The sequence below is a fragment of the Podarcis gaigeae genome (assembly GCF_964106915.1).
Source record: "Podarcis gaigeae genome assembly, chromosome: 4".
Lineage (NCBI taxonomy): Eukaryota > Metazoa > Chordata > Lepidosauria > Squamata > Lacertidae > Podarcis > Podarcis gaigeae.
In genome coordinates, this window is record NC_139677.1 from 90608038 (window position 1) to 90622532 (window position 14495).

Sequence of the window (14495 nt, forward strand, 5' to 3'; positions counted from 1 at the left end):
CAAGCACTGACCAGACCTGGACCTACTTAGGTAGCAGCCTCATGTGCCTTCAGACCCATGCTATTGAATTGGACCTTTACTGGGTCCCACACCGCTGCATTATGTAAGTTCCAATTTAGACGTGTCCCTAAATTTATCATATTTTGGACCAATCCAGGCAGTGCTGTTCATCCCCATCAGCAAGTGGCGCAGGACACTTTTCTTGTGTCACCCAAGAGGATCAAGACGCAAAGCCCAGTCCCACTCAACCACACCACGCACCTTCTGGAGTTTATCTGCTTTCTCATAGTAGCCCTCCAGCTCCTTCTGCAGGGCCTCGTTGTCGTCGGAGAGCATCTCCACCATCTGCTGGGCTCGCTGGACTATAGTGAAGGCATCTGGTGGGAGCGGCTGCTCCTGCTGCTGGCTCGGCGGAGTTGCAGGAAGGGACTGAGATGCCATGGTCATCGAGAGGGGCGGCAAAGAGGCAGAGTGCAGTGGGCCAGTAAGAGAGGAGGCCTGTGAGGACATCGGGCTGTGCTGCTGTTGCAGGGATGGAAAAGATGACTGGCACTGGCGGCTGTATGGGAGGGGGAAACAGATGAGTGGTGGGAACAGATTAATCGGATCATCGGCAGTGTGAGCAGTCAGTCTGCCAGAAGTGACTGCTTATTGGTGCTTAGTATCCCATACATGAATGGGACGCAGGTGGCGCTGTGGGTTAAACCACAGAGCCTAGGGCTTGCTGATCAGAAGGTCGGCGATTCGAATCCCCACAGCGGGGTGAGCTCCCGTTACTCGGTCCCTGCTCCTGCCAACCTAGAAATTCAAAAGTATGCAGTGCAAGTAGATAAATAGGCACTGCTCCAGTGGGAAGGTAAATGGTATTTCCGTGTGCTGCTCTGGTTCGCCAGAAGCGGCTTAGTCATGCTGGCCACATGACCCAGAAGCTGTACGCCGACTCCCTCGGCCAGTAAAGCAAGATGAGCACCACAACCCCAGAGTCGTCCACGACTGGACCTAACAGTCAGGGGTCCCTTTACCTTTATCCCATTCATGAACAGTGAAACACTTTCCCCAAGTGTGGATTTTTATGTAGCCAAAGCAGTACCACCTGCACACAAGAGGGGCTGTGTCCCAGGCTGCCATTTCAGGAAACGTATTGCTGCAAAGCACTATGGACCTGATCCAAAAACTCAGCGCACAGAGCTTACTGCCCATTGCCCCCACTTGAACCTGGGAGTGTGGCCTACAAATATACCCAACGCTTTTCCCATTAGAAAGACAGCAGGAGGAAGGCATCGTGTTGCAGAGGTAAAACAGAAGGGAGAAGCAATTCCCACCCCTTTGCCCACTGCTTCTCTCCTGGGATTTTAACTCCTCTGGGTTACCTCTGGGTCCCAGTTGCATGTTCACCACATCAAGTAGAGAGAAGATACTCAGAGATAGGATTGTGGTGGTGGGGAGTAGTAGGGGGGGAAATCATGCAAGAAGAGGAATAAGTACCACACTCCTGCTGCACGTCTACAAAGTACACATGCAGTACACAAAAGGTTTGTTTTGCCCTTTGGGGAGGTATTATTCTAGAACCAATGGCTTTAAGCTGGACAATGTAACTTGCCCACCTGCTCCTCTCACTGCAACCTGCCTAAATCTCCTCCAAAATGTGGAGGGAACCCCTGGAGCACATTTAGGGTTCATGTGGGGAGAGAAGTAGGTGAGGAGATTATGCTATGTACAGTAGTTAAGAGTTGTTGCACTACTGCGTAACTGAATACCAGGGCTGGGCGACATTCGGTTTTCAACATCGCAGTATATCACTATGTGATATACAGTTGTACCTTGGAAGTTGAATGGAATCCATTCTGGAAGTCTGTTCGACTTCCAAAACGTTCGGAAACCAAAGCGCAGCTTCTGATGGGCTGCAGGAAGCTACTGCAGCCAATTGAAAGCTGCAGAAGCCCCATCAGACGTTCGGCTTCCAAAAATAGTTCACAAACTGGAAGAGTCACTTCCAGGTTTGCGGTGTTCGGGAGCCAAAACATTCGAGAACTAAGCTGTTCAAAAACTAAGGTACAACTGTACTGAAATATCACAACGTCTGAAATAAATATGGAGCTATGTAAAAGCACTGGCTGGCTTCATGGCTTTTCCCGCACCATGATTTTTGCAATGCATGCACACACGCACATGCATCATGATTTGCAGGTCAAAAATTATGAAACTGCTATCGTGATATGGGCCTCAAACCAGTTTTAGATTATATGCCACCCAGCCCTAACACACATCATGATTTGCAATATATTGCCAGGTCCAAAATTATGAAACCACTGTCACGATATGGATGATATATCAATATATCTCCCAGCCCTATTGAAAACCACCCTGAGTCTGGAGTCTTACTTAAAGCAAAACCTCCGCCAAAAGATTGAAAGGAAGGCAATAAGATGGCAAGGAGTTCAACATTACCTAGTCAGGCTATACTCTGGGGGAGGCTGATAACGGACAACAGCTACTTCGCTCCTCGCTGCCTGGGGCGCTGAATAGGAGGGCATCACCACTTCCTGGATGACGCCAGAATGCTGGTCGTTAAAAAACATCCCGTGCTCCTGAGCTTTGCTCACCGGAGAGACCACCTGCTTGCTTTTGTACGGGTAGTCCGGCGGCGGGCCCCTTGGATCCACACCTTTGCTGGTGGACTGAGGAGGGGACGGCCCTCCCGCTTTGAATCCTTTGCTTCTCCCCAAGGCAGGCGGATGCTGTTTTGTGCCGTTCCTCTCCAGCGACAACTGCATGATCCTCTCGCTAAGGTACCGCACGTGGCCTTGCTTCAGTTCCTTGAGCGCCTCGTCTTTGTGCGCCTGTCCGCTGTTGGCTCGAGCCAACGTTGGCCTCCCTTCCGTTCTGGATTTCGGGCAGGAGGTTCCAGCCATGTAAAAACCTGCCCCAGCGGCGCTGCTGGGCTGCTGGCCCCTGAAAAACTGAGACTGGGCTTTGGCCTCTTCGTAAGTTGGCAGCTCTTCATTGTTCTGCTGAGGCTGGGCACCCCTGGGCTGCTTCTCCATCGCACTGCTGTCCCCTTGATGCTCCTGGCCTTGTGGTTCCTGCCGCGCCGACTGCTGGACCATTTGTGGGTCTTCGGGCACCAGGTTTTCCGTGGAAGAAGAAGAAAGCAGCGTGCTGGCGGTGGGGTTGGATGGTCCCGCGCTCCCTGTGGCCTGGTGCTGGATGGCCAGCAGATTCATGTTCTCACTCGGGTTGCCATAGCGCAGCTCCTGGATCAACCGCTGTAACACAGTGCCAGGGGCAACGTCCTCCGAACCTCTCATTTCCACCTCTGAAACCTGGAGGAAGCTCGGGGGGTGGAAGTTGCAAGGGGGGTCTTCAGCTGAAGCAAGAGAAAAGATGGCAGGCAGAGAAAGAAAGAGACACACAAAAAAGGGAAAGGTTGGATTATTTTGAATGAGGAAGAGGGAGAAATCCTGCATGGCCTTTTCCTCCATCAATTATCCTACTGCCAACCTGAGTTCATAACTCAGCCAAATGTCAGGTGCAGCGTTAGAAATTCAGATATACAGTGGTACCTCGGGATGCGAATGGGATCCGTTCCGGAGCCCCGTTTGCATCCAGAAGCAAACGTAACTAGTGATGGCACATCTGTGCACGCACGCGTCGCTTTTCGTTGCTTCCGCGCATGCGCAAGTGGAGTCATTTTGAGCGTCTGCGCATGCGCGAGTGGCGAAACCCAGAAGTGACGCGCTCTGTTACTTCCGGGTTGCCGCGGAGCGCAACTCGAACACGCTCAACATGAAGCATATTCAACCCAAGGTATGACTGTATAAGCTAAGTACCAAATTGCTCCTTAAACCAGGGTTACAGCTGCCAAAATGGAATGCCTTGTTGTCATTTTGGGGCCAGACAGCTCTAAAGTCATATTTTTCAATACAACCTTTGGGTTCCTGAAATTCTGATGAAACAGAATGAATAGAAATCTACAGGATGTGTTGCAAGTGTGTGAAAATAGATCCAATGACCCCCAGTCATGCACCTCCAGATGGTGGAGACGTCAAGCGCCGTCCTGGCGCCTGGGCATCTTCACTTGGTCTCAAGTAGATGATAGCCAGCTGCAAAATGGGCCTGGTGAATTTCAATTGTTGATCAAGGAGTAAGGCCAGTACTAAACAGGGAGGTGCAAGGGAAGAGGGATGCAAGAGCATCATTTGACGGGGGTGTGGACTGATGAGACCTCTGTCCAGATGCTGCAGCTTGGTGGTTTAAATTTGGGCTGTGGTCTGGGGACTCTCCACCTCTGCTCTTCAGGGACCAAATTGCTTCTGATTAAACCTAAGTGCCCTCTCTGTCCTGCACCTGGGTCCCATTTCCACTTGCAAGGCTCAACGTCAACAAGGATCTGAAGAAAGCCATTTGTCCAAAAAAACAAAACAAACCAGTGTGAAACTCAATTGACAAAAGCAGCTAGAAAGCAGGGTTTTTTTACAAGCACCAAGAACTTACTTTCAGTATCGCTGACAAAGTCTATCATTAACGGTGAACCATCCCGCCTGCTGCCAAACAGCTGAGGATCTGTGTAAAGACAGCCAGTTTCTTCCAGTATCTGGGCAGGAGTACTGGAAGTGTAGCAAATGGATGGGAGGCCTATGAGAAAAGAAAAAGGAAAAAATATTTATTCAAGAACTAGTCACATTTTTGTTTTTTTAAAATACCCCAACACTTTTCCTAAAGTGATTCACACTTGTGGTTTCTGAATTATGTTTAAGCGTTGTTTCACAGCCCCCAACAAAGACATCCGTTGTATACATACTTCTCAGTGAATCATTTCAGATGTCTGTCTACATAAAAGTCTGCATGCAGAAACACATTTTACTGCAAACAACACAACCTTGCCACAGAACTGTAAGAGGGAAGTCACGGAGCGGGTGAGCGCCCAAGCCATAGTGGCAAGCGTTCAAAGACTTAATAGATGATAGAGAAATGGTCATTCATTTATTGGCAGCTCCCAGTATTTTCCAATTCTAAATTTTCAAGGAAAACTCACATCGCTGGTCAGTGGTTAAGCTGCTCTAGAATTACAATGGAGTTTTTGAAGCCAAGTGACTCACCTCTCTTCTGATTGCTAATGGCTTAGTTCCTGATCACAGCCTTGGATTAGGACTTGGGTGGGCTTAGAATTTGAACTTTACGTCCACAAGCAACATATTAAAACTACATCATTATTACTGCAAGCAAGCAAAGTGCTTTTGGTTGGTTTCAGAATTTTTTGATCAAAACAGACATTGTGTCGATTCAGATGCAGTAGGAAACCAGGGTTTCCCATTACATGAACAAGTCTCAGGCTTATCCACAGCCTCCAACCTTCCCCTCTTTTGTGCCCACAAGGAGATCAGCAACTTCTGTTTTTAAACAATCCAGAGTATCTCAATCTGGGGATCTGAGGAACCTGTGGCCCTTCAGTGTTGTTGGACTACAATTACCATAATCTCTTATCATTGGCCATGCAGGATGGGGCTGATGGGAGTTGGAGTCCAACATAACTCCAATCCCTTGTTTAAAATATGGTTCAGGACAAGCCAAGATGTAAAACCATGATTTAATCTGGGTTTGGTCTAACAAACCATAGCTCCCTGTACATTTGAACTCAAGGAACTGTGGTTTGCTTCAATGGAGAAGTGGAAGCTTCTGATCTCCTCACAGTAAGGTACGAGGAGAGGACGGAGGAGCATTCAAGTTTCCTATTATGTCCAAAATACCACACAGACATATATAATGCACATACACCTCTTACTGCAGTACAATTAAGTATATAAGGTATGTTCTTGTCCATAAACTTTAAATCTGGACAACAGCCTGTAAAATAACATGCTGGACATTTATAGTATCCAGAGGCCACTATCACAAGAATAACCGATTATATGGATATATTGCCTGCATCTGCACAAGGAAATTTAATTTCCAGAAACTATTGTTTTGAATTAATATTGCCCATTCCCTGTTTTACATGCTATTTTAACTAATTTAACACTTTTAAAAAAGCATTAGTGGAAAAAGCCATTCACAGTGCCATTCATGAACGTGATATTTGCTTATTTTTTTGATATAAACTCTATTTCAGCAAGTTGACAATTTATATAAGAGAAAATACGCCCGATTTGTCTTACGACACCGTAATATTTAAATTCAGACTGCTGAATTTATGGCAGTCCCAGTGGAATATGTCCCTCTCTTGATTTCATTATCTACAGCAGTAACCATATAGGTTTAGAACCCTAGAATGAAATTGCACAGACAACATTCCTTGGTTTGTATGAAAGAGATAACAATGGCTTTGAAAGAGAGTTTTTAGCAGGGTGTTCTCGGAAGAAGGAATAAGAAAGACTGGGATCCATCTTGGGCAGGCTGGCTGAAGGCTGCACTGCTGCGGGGGACAAACCCCTCCTGAAATGAACATGCTGTAAGATCTGGACTTCCTGCAGGCAGACTGAAGGTATAAATAGGTGAATAAACCATATTTTTTAAACCTATGACATTATCCGCCATGTCTCAGTTCTCCAAATGACCCTGTAGTGAGTGCCTGGAACCACCAGGAATCTTGCAGAACATGGGGGCGTCACATTACTTTTGTAACAATACGTTTTGCTGAGAGTCAAAAAGCAATCAAGCCATGTAATCCAGTAGCCAAGTGAGCAACCAACTGATCACGGATTAAGCGAGCACAGCAAGCAAATCAGCCTGGAAACCCCTCACAAATCTGATTCTACTGACAAAAAAAAAAAAAAAAAAAAAAAAGCATCAGGAAAGCAGCTTATCTCAGTGGAGTCTGGGTGCGCAAACTATTGAAGTGGCACATTACATCTCACCAAAATGTATGTGAGCATGCACAGAATTTGGGATTCTTGTATCAGACGCAGAGTAGGAAATGAATACAAAGGAATTTCTTGCCTTCTAAGACTGTTCCCTCTCCCTTCTCCCCAGTCTCTCAAATTGCAAAACCCCTCCCTTTTATTCTTTAATCATAATCATAATCATAATCATAATTTATTATTTGTACCCCAGCCACTCTGGGCGGCTTCCAACAAAGATGAAAGATACACTAAAATGTCACATATTAAAAACTTCCCTGAACAGGGCTGCCTTCAGATGTCTTCTGAATGTCAGGTAGATGTTTATCGCTTTGACATCTGATGGGAGGGCGTTCCACAGGGCGGGCGCCACTACCGAGAAGGCCCTCTGCCTGGTTCCCTGTAACTTGGCCTCTCGCAGTGAGGGAACCGCCAGAAGGCCCTCGGAGCTGGACCTCAGTGTCCGGGCAGAACGATGGGGGAGGAGACGCTCCTTCAGATATACTGGACCGAGGCCGTTTAGGGCTTTAAAGGTCAGCACCAACACTTTGAATTGTGCTCGGAAACGTACTGGGAGCCAATGTAGGTCTTTCAAGACCGATGTTATATGGTCTTGGCGGCCGCTCCCAGTCACCAGTCTAGCTGCCGCATTCTGGATTAGTTGTAGTTTCCAGGTCACCTTCAAAGGTAGCCCCACGTAGAGCACATTGCAGTAGTCCAAGCGGGAGATAACCAGAGCATGTACCACTCTGGCGAGACAGTCTGCAGGCAGATAGGGTCTCAGCCTACGTACCAGATGGAGCTGGTAAACAGCTGCCCTGGATACAGATTTGACCTGTTCCTCCATGGACAGCTGTGAGTCCAAAATGACTCCCAGGCTGCGCACCTGGTCCTTCAGGGGCACAGTTACCCCATTCAGGACCAGGGAATCCTCCACACCTGCCCGCCTCCTGTCCCCCCAAAACAGTACTTCTGTCTTGTCAGGATTCAACCTCAATTTGTTAGCCGCCATCCATCCTCCAACCGCTTCCAGACACTCACACAGGACCTTCACCGCCTTCACTGGTTCTGATTTAAAAGAGAGGTAGAGCTGGGTATCATCTGCATACTGATGAACACCCAGCCCATCATTTGATGAAAGAGGGCAAAAGTTTTATTATAGCATTGTTTCTTAAGCTGGGAATTATGGGGAGGGAGGCCAGCCTTAGCATCTGGAGAGACAGCCGTAAATCCAGCTCAAGCTGACTCACATCCTTTTAATCAGAATTGCACCCTGAATAGGAGAAGACGGCTCTCCTATGGCCTCGGGGCAGCTAACATTAACACGCCTTACTTTCCTAGACACAATATAGGTGTTAGCTGTTTTGGAAACACACCACAGCTGAACAAAGGGGCAAGTTGGTTTGATGCAGCTGATCTCAGTATCTCATCCCTATGTATTCAGCCAAATCAACCAACTTCATCAAACTCAGATAAGCATGTTGGAAATATCTTACAAAAGCTATGTAGGCTTGTAATGTAGGAATCATGGGCGAAGCCAGGATTTAGGTTGGGGGTGGGACCAAGCTATCTGGAATAATACAATATGGAATTAATACAACAATTAAAACAGTTAAAACCATAAAACCACAAGTTCAGTTCAGGGGAATGCTTGCTTAAACAGGTGAGCGTTCAGGAGCCGGAAGAATGCCAACACAGATGGGGCCTCTCCTGTTTCAAGAGAGAAAGCATTCCACAAGACTGGTGTCACCAGTGAAAATCCTGCCTCCATGTTACCGCAAGACAATAATCATCAAGTCATGGCAAAACTAGCTGGGTTACATTGGCTGATCATGGTGCCCTTGAGAAAAGTTTCCCATCCCTTTGTAGCTGACTGCATCTTCCTATGATCTCTGTGGAGCTGGGGTAGGCAACCTAAGGCCTTTGGGCTGGATGCGGCCCAATCGCCTTCTCAATCCGGCCAGCAGACGGTCCGGGAATCAGCGTGTTTTTACATGAGTAGAATGTGTGCTTTTATTTCAAATGCATCTCTGGGTTATTTGTGGGGCACAAGAATTCGTTCATCTCCTCCCCCCCCCAAAAAAAAATAGCCCTGCCCACCACAAGGTCTAAGGGACAGTGGACCGGCCCATGGCTGGAAAAGGTTGCTGACCCCTGCTCTGGAGGGTTACTTGGCCCTGAACAAAGTCAGATGTAGTGATGGAGAGAGGAGGACATGGGAAACTTGATTTCCATGAGCTTCCTTATGCTAGCTAGCCCCAAGCCACTATATGTAAAGACACACATACAGACAACTAATTGTCCAAGCCATGTAGTGTGCCACTGCACCTAAATAACCTGCCATGTGTCCACCCCAGGTATGCTATGTCTCCAGATGTGTCCCAGCCATAATCATAATAATTTATAATTCATACTTTATACCCTGCCCATCTGGCTGGGCTTCCCCAGCCACTCTGGGCGGCTTCCAACCAAATATTAAAATACAGTAATACACCAAACATTAAAAGCTTCCCTAAACAGGGATGCCTTTAGATGTCTTCTAAAAGTTTGCTGTTCTCTTTGACATCTGGTGGGAGGGCGTTCCACAGGGCGGGCACCACTACTGAGAAGGCCCTCTGCCTGGTTCACTGTAACTTGGCTTCTCACAGTGAGGGAACTGCCAGAAGGCCCTCAGCGCTGGACCTCAGTGTCCAGGTAGAACGACGGGAGTGGAGATGCTCCTTCAGATATAGGGCAAACCCCCTGATGATCTCTCCCAGAGGCTGCATGTAGATGTTGAAAAGCATGGGGGAGAGGACAGAACCCTGAGGCACCCCACAAGTGAGAGCCCAGGGGTCTGAACACTCATCCACCAACACCACTTTCTGAACACGGCCCAGGAGGAAGGAGCGGAACCACTGTATGACAGTGCCCCCAGCTCCCAACCCCTCTAGAAGGTCCAGAAGGATGTTATGGTCAATTGTATCAAACACCACTGAGAGATCCAGCAGAACTAGGAAACAGCTCTCACCTTCGTCCCTAGCCCACCGGAGATCATCGACCAGTGCGACCAAGGCAGTTTCAGTCCCATGATGAGGCCTGAATCCCGACTGGGATATATAGAAGGCTTGTCTCCCAAGGGCAGTAAGGCTGAAACATTCCTGGAATTCAATATATTTGTGACTGTGTTTTCCAATAAAAGGAAAAACAATGGGGTTGGGGAAAGACTTTGAAACTGCATGTTAGAATCCACATACATATCACTAGGGAACAAGTGCTCAGGGACATCTCACCAACATAATACAATATTTTATACACCCAACAGATATCAGCAAACATTATCTTACACAAGCAAAGTACTCATCATCCATATTAAGCAATTTGGTGACTGTATCTGAATGCTGACGATCCTGATTTGCTTTGTAGACATTCATAAGCGAATGCTGAATATAATATTTATGCAACTGTCAACATTTATGACAGAATTAAATGTTGTTAAAAAGGTAAAATACCTAGGGGTAAACTTGTCTGCCAAAAATTTGAATCTATTTAAAGATAATTATGAAAAATGTTGGTCAGAAATTAAGAAAGATTTAGAGATTTGGTCAAGATTGAAACTTTCCTTGATGGGCCGAATTGCAGCTATAAAGATGAATGTATTGCCGAAGATGTTATTTTTGTTCCAGACCCTACAGATCGTAGACAGTGTGGAGTGTTTTGGGAAGTGGCAGAAAGATATTTCTAGGTTTGTCTGGCAGGGCAAAAAGCCCCGAATAAAATTTAAAATATTAACAGATGCCAAAGAGAGAGGGGGGTTTGCCCTGCCAGACTTAAGGTTATATTATGAAGCTGCGGTTTTCTGCTGGATGAAAGATTGGTTACTCCTTGAGAACACTGATGTCCTAGATCTGGAAGGGTACGATAATGCTTTTGGATGGCATGCATATTTGTGGTATGACAAGGTAAAGTTTCATAAAATGTTCAAAAACCATATTGTCAGGAAAGCTATATTCATGGTCTGGACAAAATACAAAGACCTATTAGAAGGTAAGACTCCGAGGTGGTTATCACCAGCGGAGGCCAAGGCCAGAAAAAGACTCAATATGGAGGTCGGATGGCCAAAATATTGGGAAATAATAGAAAAAAACTGGAGACAATTGGAGATTGCAGAGCTTTGAAAAATTAAAGAATAGGGTGCGAGATTGGTTTCATTATGCTCAAATTCAAGAGGTTTTTAAGTTGGACAAAAAAAGAGGATTCCAGGTGGAAAAATCGAAACTAGAGACAGAACTGTTAGAACTTAATACCAAGGTACTTTCGAGAATGTATAACTTGCTGCTTAAATGGAATACCCAGGATGAGATAGTCAAATTAGCCATGATAAAATGGGCTCAGGATATTGGGTACAACATTATGTTCGAAAACTGGGAAAGGTTATGGACCACTGGAATGAAATTTACGGCATGTAATGCCTTGAAAGAGAATATTATGAAAATGATATATAGGTGGTACATGACCCCAGTCAAACTTGCAAAAATTTACCATCGGTCTGATAATAAATGTTGGAAATGTAAGGAGGCTGAAGGGACATTCTTTCACCTTTGGTGGACTTGTCCAAAAGTGAAGGTCTTCTGGGAAATGATTTATAATGAGTTAAAAAAGGTGTTTAGGTACACCTTTCCCAAGAAACCAGAGGCCTTCCTCCTGGGCATTGTGGACCAAAGGGTGTTAAAGAAGGATAGAACATTTTTTATGTACGCAACTACAGCAGCAAGAATACTTATAGCAAAATATTGGAAGACACAAGATCTTCCCACGCTGGAAGAGTGGCAGACGCAGTTGATGGACTATATGGAACTGGCTGAAATGACTGGCAGAATCCGAGATCTGGGAGAAGAGACAACGGAAGAAGACTGGAAAAAATTTAAGGACTATTTACAAAAACATTATAAGTTGTTTGAATGTTAAGAATCTGCATGATTTGGAAACTTAGCCCCCGCAACTAGATTGAGAAAATAGGAAGATAAGTCATAAGTAAGAAAAAGTTGAAATTTAAAGTTATTATATCTTTTATTTTAAGGTATAAATATTGGACAAAAGGTACTTTAAATCTAGAAGTAAAATATTTTGAAAGATATAAATAAGATACGAAACAAGGTAATAATTTGCTGATATGTTTTATTGTAAAGAACGCAGGGTGAGGGAGATGTGGGGAAGTTCAGTGAACAACTTAAAAATGTATTCTAAAGGTTGGATTATTATTCTTTCTTCTTTTTTCTTTTTTGTAAACTGAAAATACAATAAAATTTTTATTAAAAAAAAACATTTATGTTGCACTTTTTCACACACACAAGTTTACACTGTCAACAATTTACATGTGAAATACTGACTGCTGTAGATTTTCAGCCATCCACTGAGGCAGGTCAGAAAGCCGATTTCTGGTCTCCTGGCTCTTTGTCATGCCAGAGAATGACCAAGAGATGAGAGAGGGTAATCTACCACATTGGAGCTGTTAAAAGGGCTGTGGAGAAGGATCCCCAACACTCCAACAAAACCTGCAAGACGTTGGGCAGACTAGGCCTTAGTTTGGGATAAACAAGGCACCCCCAAACCCACCCCTCCAGATGTGTTGGGACTACAACTCCCATCATCCCTAGCTAACAAGACCAGTGGTAAGGGATGATGGGAATTGTAGTCCTAAAAATATCTGGAGGGCCGAGTTTGGGGATGCCTGGGATAAATGGATGCCGTCTAGGCTGCAATTCAAGCCTGAAGAGAGTCAGCTGACATTAAAAGGCATCAAGACACAACAAGCCGAACTTGAGCAACTTGTCTTGAGTTCAAAGACTCTCCCCTATTTCTCTTGCTTCCTGACTGCTACCTCAGATGGTGGATCCTGGGCTGTCCACTTTGCCTTTGACCTGACAGCGGCTATTGGCCTCTCCAACCCTCTGCTGCTACCCCAGAGCCTTCTGCATGGCTCTCTGCGCCTGCCCCGTGACCCTTTGCTCCATAACTGCTTGATCTGGTGCCTGACTCCCATGTTCCTGGACTTTCCAATCCTTGTCCACACCTAAACCAAACCTGCCTCAGAGCTAGGTCAGCTACAACCAACCCACTCTGAATTTTGGGCTCATTCTACACTTTTTTGTGTCAAAATCACACAGCTATTTGGTGAAATAAAAAAAAATAAGGTCTTTTATATATATAATAAATGTTCATAACTGCATATATAGGCCACATGTCTGGAACCCCACAGAAAAAGTCCTGAAACCATTTTGTCCCTCCCAAATTGACCTCAAATATTTCTCTGCAAGGTCGATGGAAAATGGAAAAGCCTTCCCATTGTCTTTTTGTTCACAAATCCTGTCTTAAGAGTATGTCTGTCTATGAATAGGGTGAGCCTGTGACCTGGCTCAGGAACTAAGTATTTATCATTACAAAAGACTGGCCAGGCTCCCCAAGTAATCCAATCAAGGGACCATTAACAGGTAATCTGCCAGACAGGAGATAAACAACGCACTCAGATTTCTGTTGTAGACCACCCTTTCTGTGATGTAGGTATGATGTATCTGGGGGTGGTCTTGAGGTAAACCCTTTCTGTGATGTATGTATGATGTTTCTGGGGTGGTCTTAGACTCCAGGGCGGGCAATTTAAAATGTCTATATAAGGGCGGGCACACCTTTGTTCTGGGTCCTCCTCCTTTCCTGCATGTGAGGGGAGCACCCTGTTGCAACAGATCAATAAAGATCAGGCTTACTAGCTGCTTTGCTTCTCAATATTCTCTGGTTGGCCTCTGTTATTTTCTCCAACCGGTGGAGAACCTACAAAGGACTCTATAAGGGCTCTTGTGTCCCCCATAAGAAAATAAGGGCTGGTTTTTGTTTATTACAGAGGAATAACCTAGTTATGAGTAGCACGACACAAACAAGATTACAAATTACTATTCTGAACGTGTCCTTGTTCATTTCAGGAGCTAATTTTACTTTTTAAACAAACCCATTGTAGCATAAAACACAGAACGCTAACACTGAATCTACACTTTTTAAACCATACACACAGCTGGCTCATGTTCCAAGAAACAAGTATAAAAGCAATCTTTTGTAGTATTTCATTTCATCCACCCACACATCGGCTCAGATGGGCTTTTTGAGCACGCACCCCTGCATAGTCTGGTGCAACATCACAACTACCAAATTAATCTTCTGAAGAAAGCAGAAGTGGCCAGTGGCCACCAGTTTAGATGGATTTGAAAGGGGATTAGAGAAATTAATGAAGGGAAATGCTTCTGGGGCATGAAGAAGAAGAAGAAGAAGAAGAAGAAGAAGAAGAAGAAGAAGAAGAAGAAGAGTTTGGATTTGATATCCCGCCTTTCACTCCTTTAAGGAGTCTCAAAGCGGCTAACATTCTCCTTTCCCTTCCTCCCCCACAACAAACACTCTGTGAGGTGAGTGGGGCTGAGGGACTTCAGAGAAGTGTGACTGGCCCAAGGTCACCCAGCAGCTGCATGTGGAGGAGCAGGGACGCGAACCCGGTTCCCCAGATTACGAAACTACCGCTCTTAACCACTACACCACACTGGCTCACAGAGATCCCCCTCTTAAAAATAAAAAAACCGTATAAAAATGCTAATACTAATACTAATACAGTGGTACCTCAGTTTACATACGCTTCAGGTT

The 14495-nt window shown here is 45.4% G+C and overlaps 1 protein-coding gene across 7 annotated transcripts in view; it reads right to left on the reverse strand.

Moving 5' to 3' along the window:
- AMOTL1 (angiomotin like 1) overlaps window positions 1-14495 on the reverse strand; it is an 80307-nt gene that overhangs the window by 30392 nt on the left and 35420 nt on the right. For all 7 annotated transcript variants that reach the window (XM_083736300.1, XM_083736301.1, XM_083736304.1 and 4 more), the window contains 3 exons: window positions 4495-4635; window positions 2449-3367; window positions 262-559 (listed from right to left, as the gene is read on the reverse strand). In XM_083736300.1, the coding sequence (XP_083592426.1) occupies window positions 262-559; window positions 2449-3367; window positions 4495-4635 (1358 nt within the window). The remainder of the gene's footprint in view (window positions 1-261; window positions 560-2448; window positions 3368-4494; window positions 4636-14495) is intronic.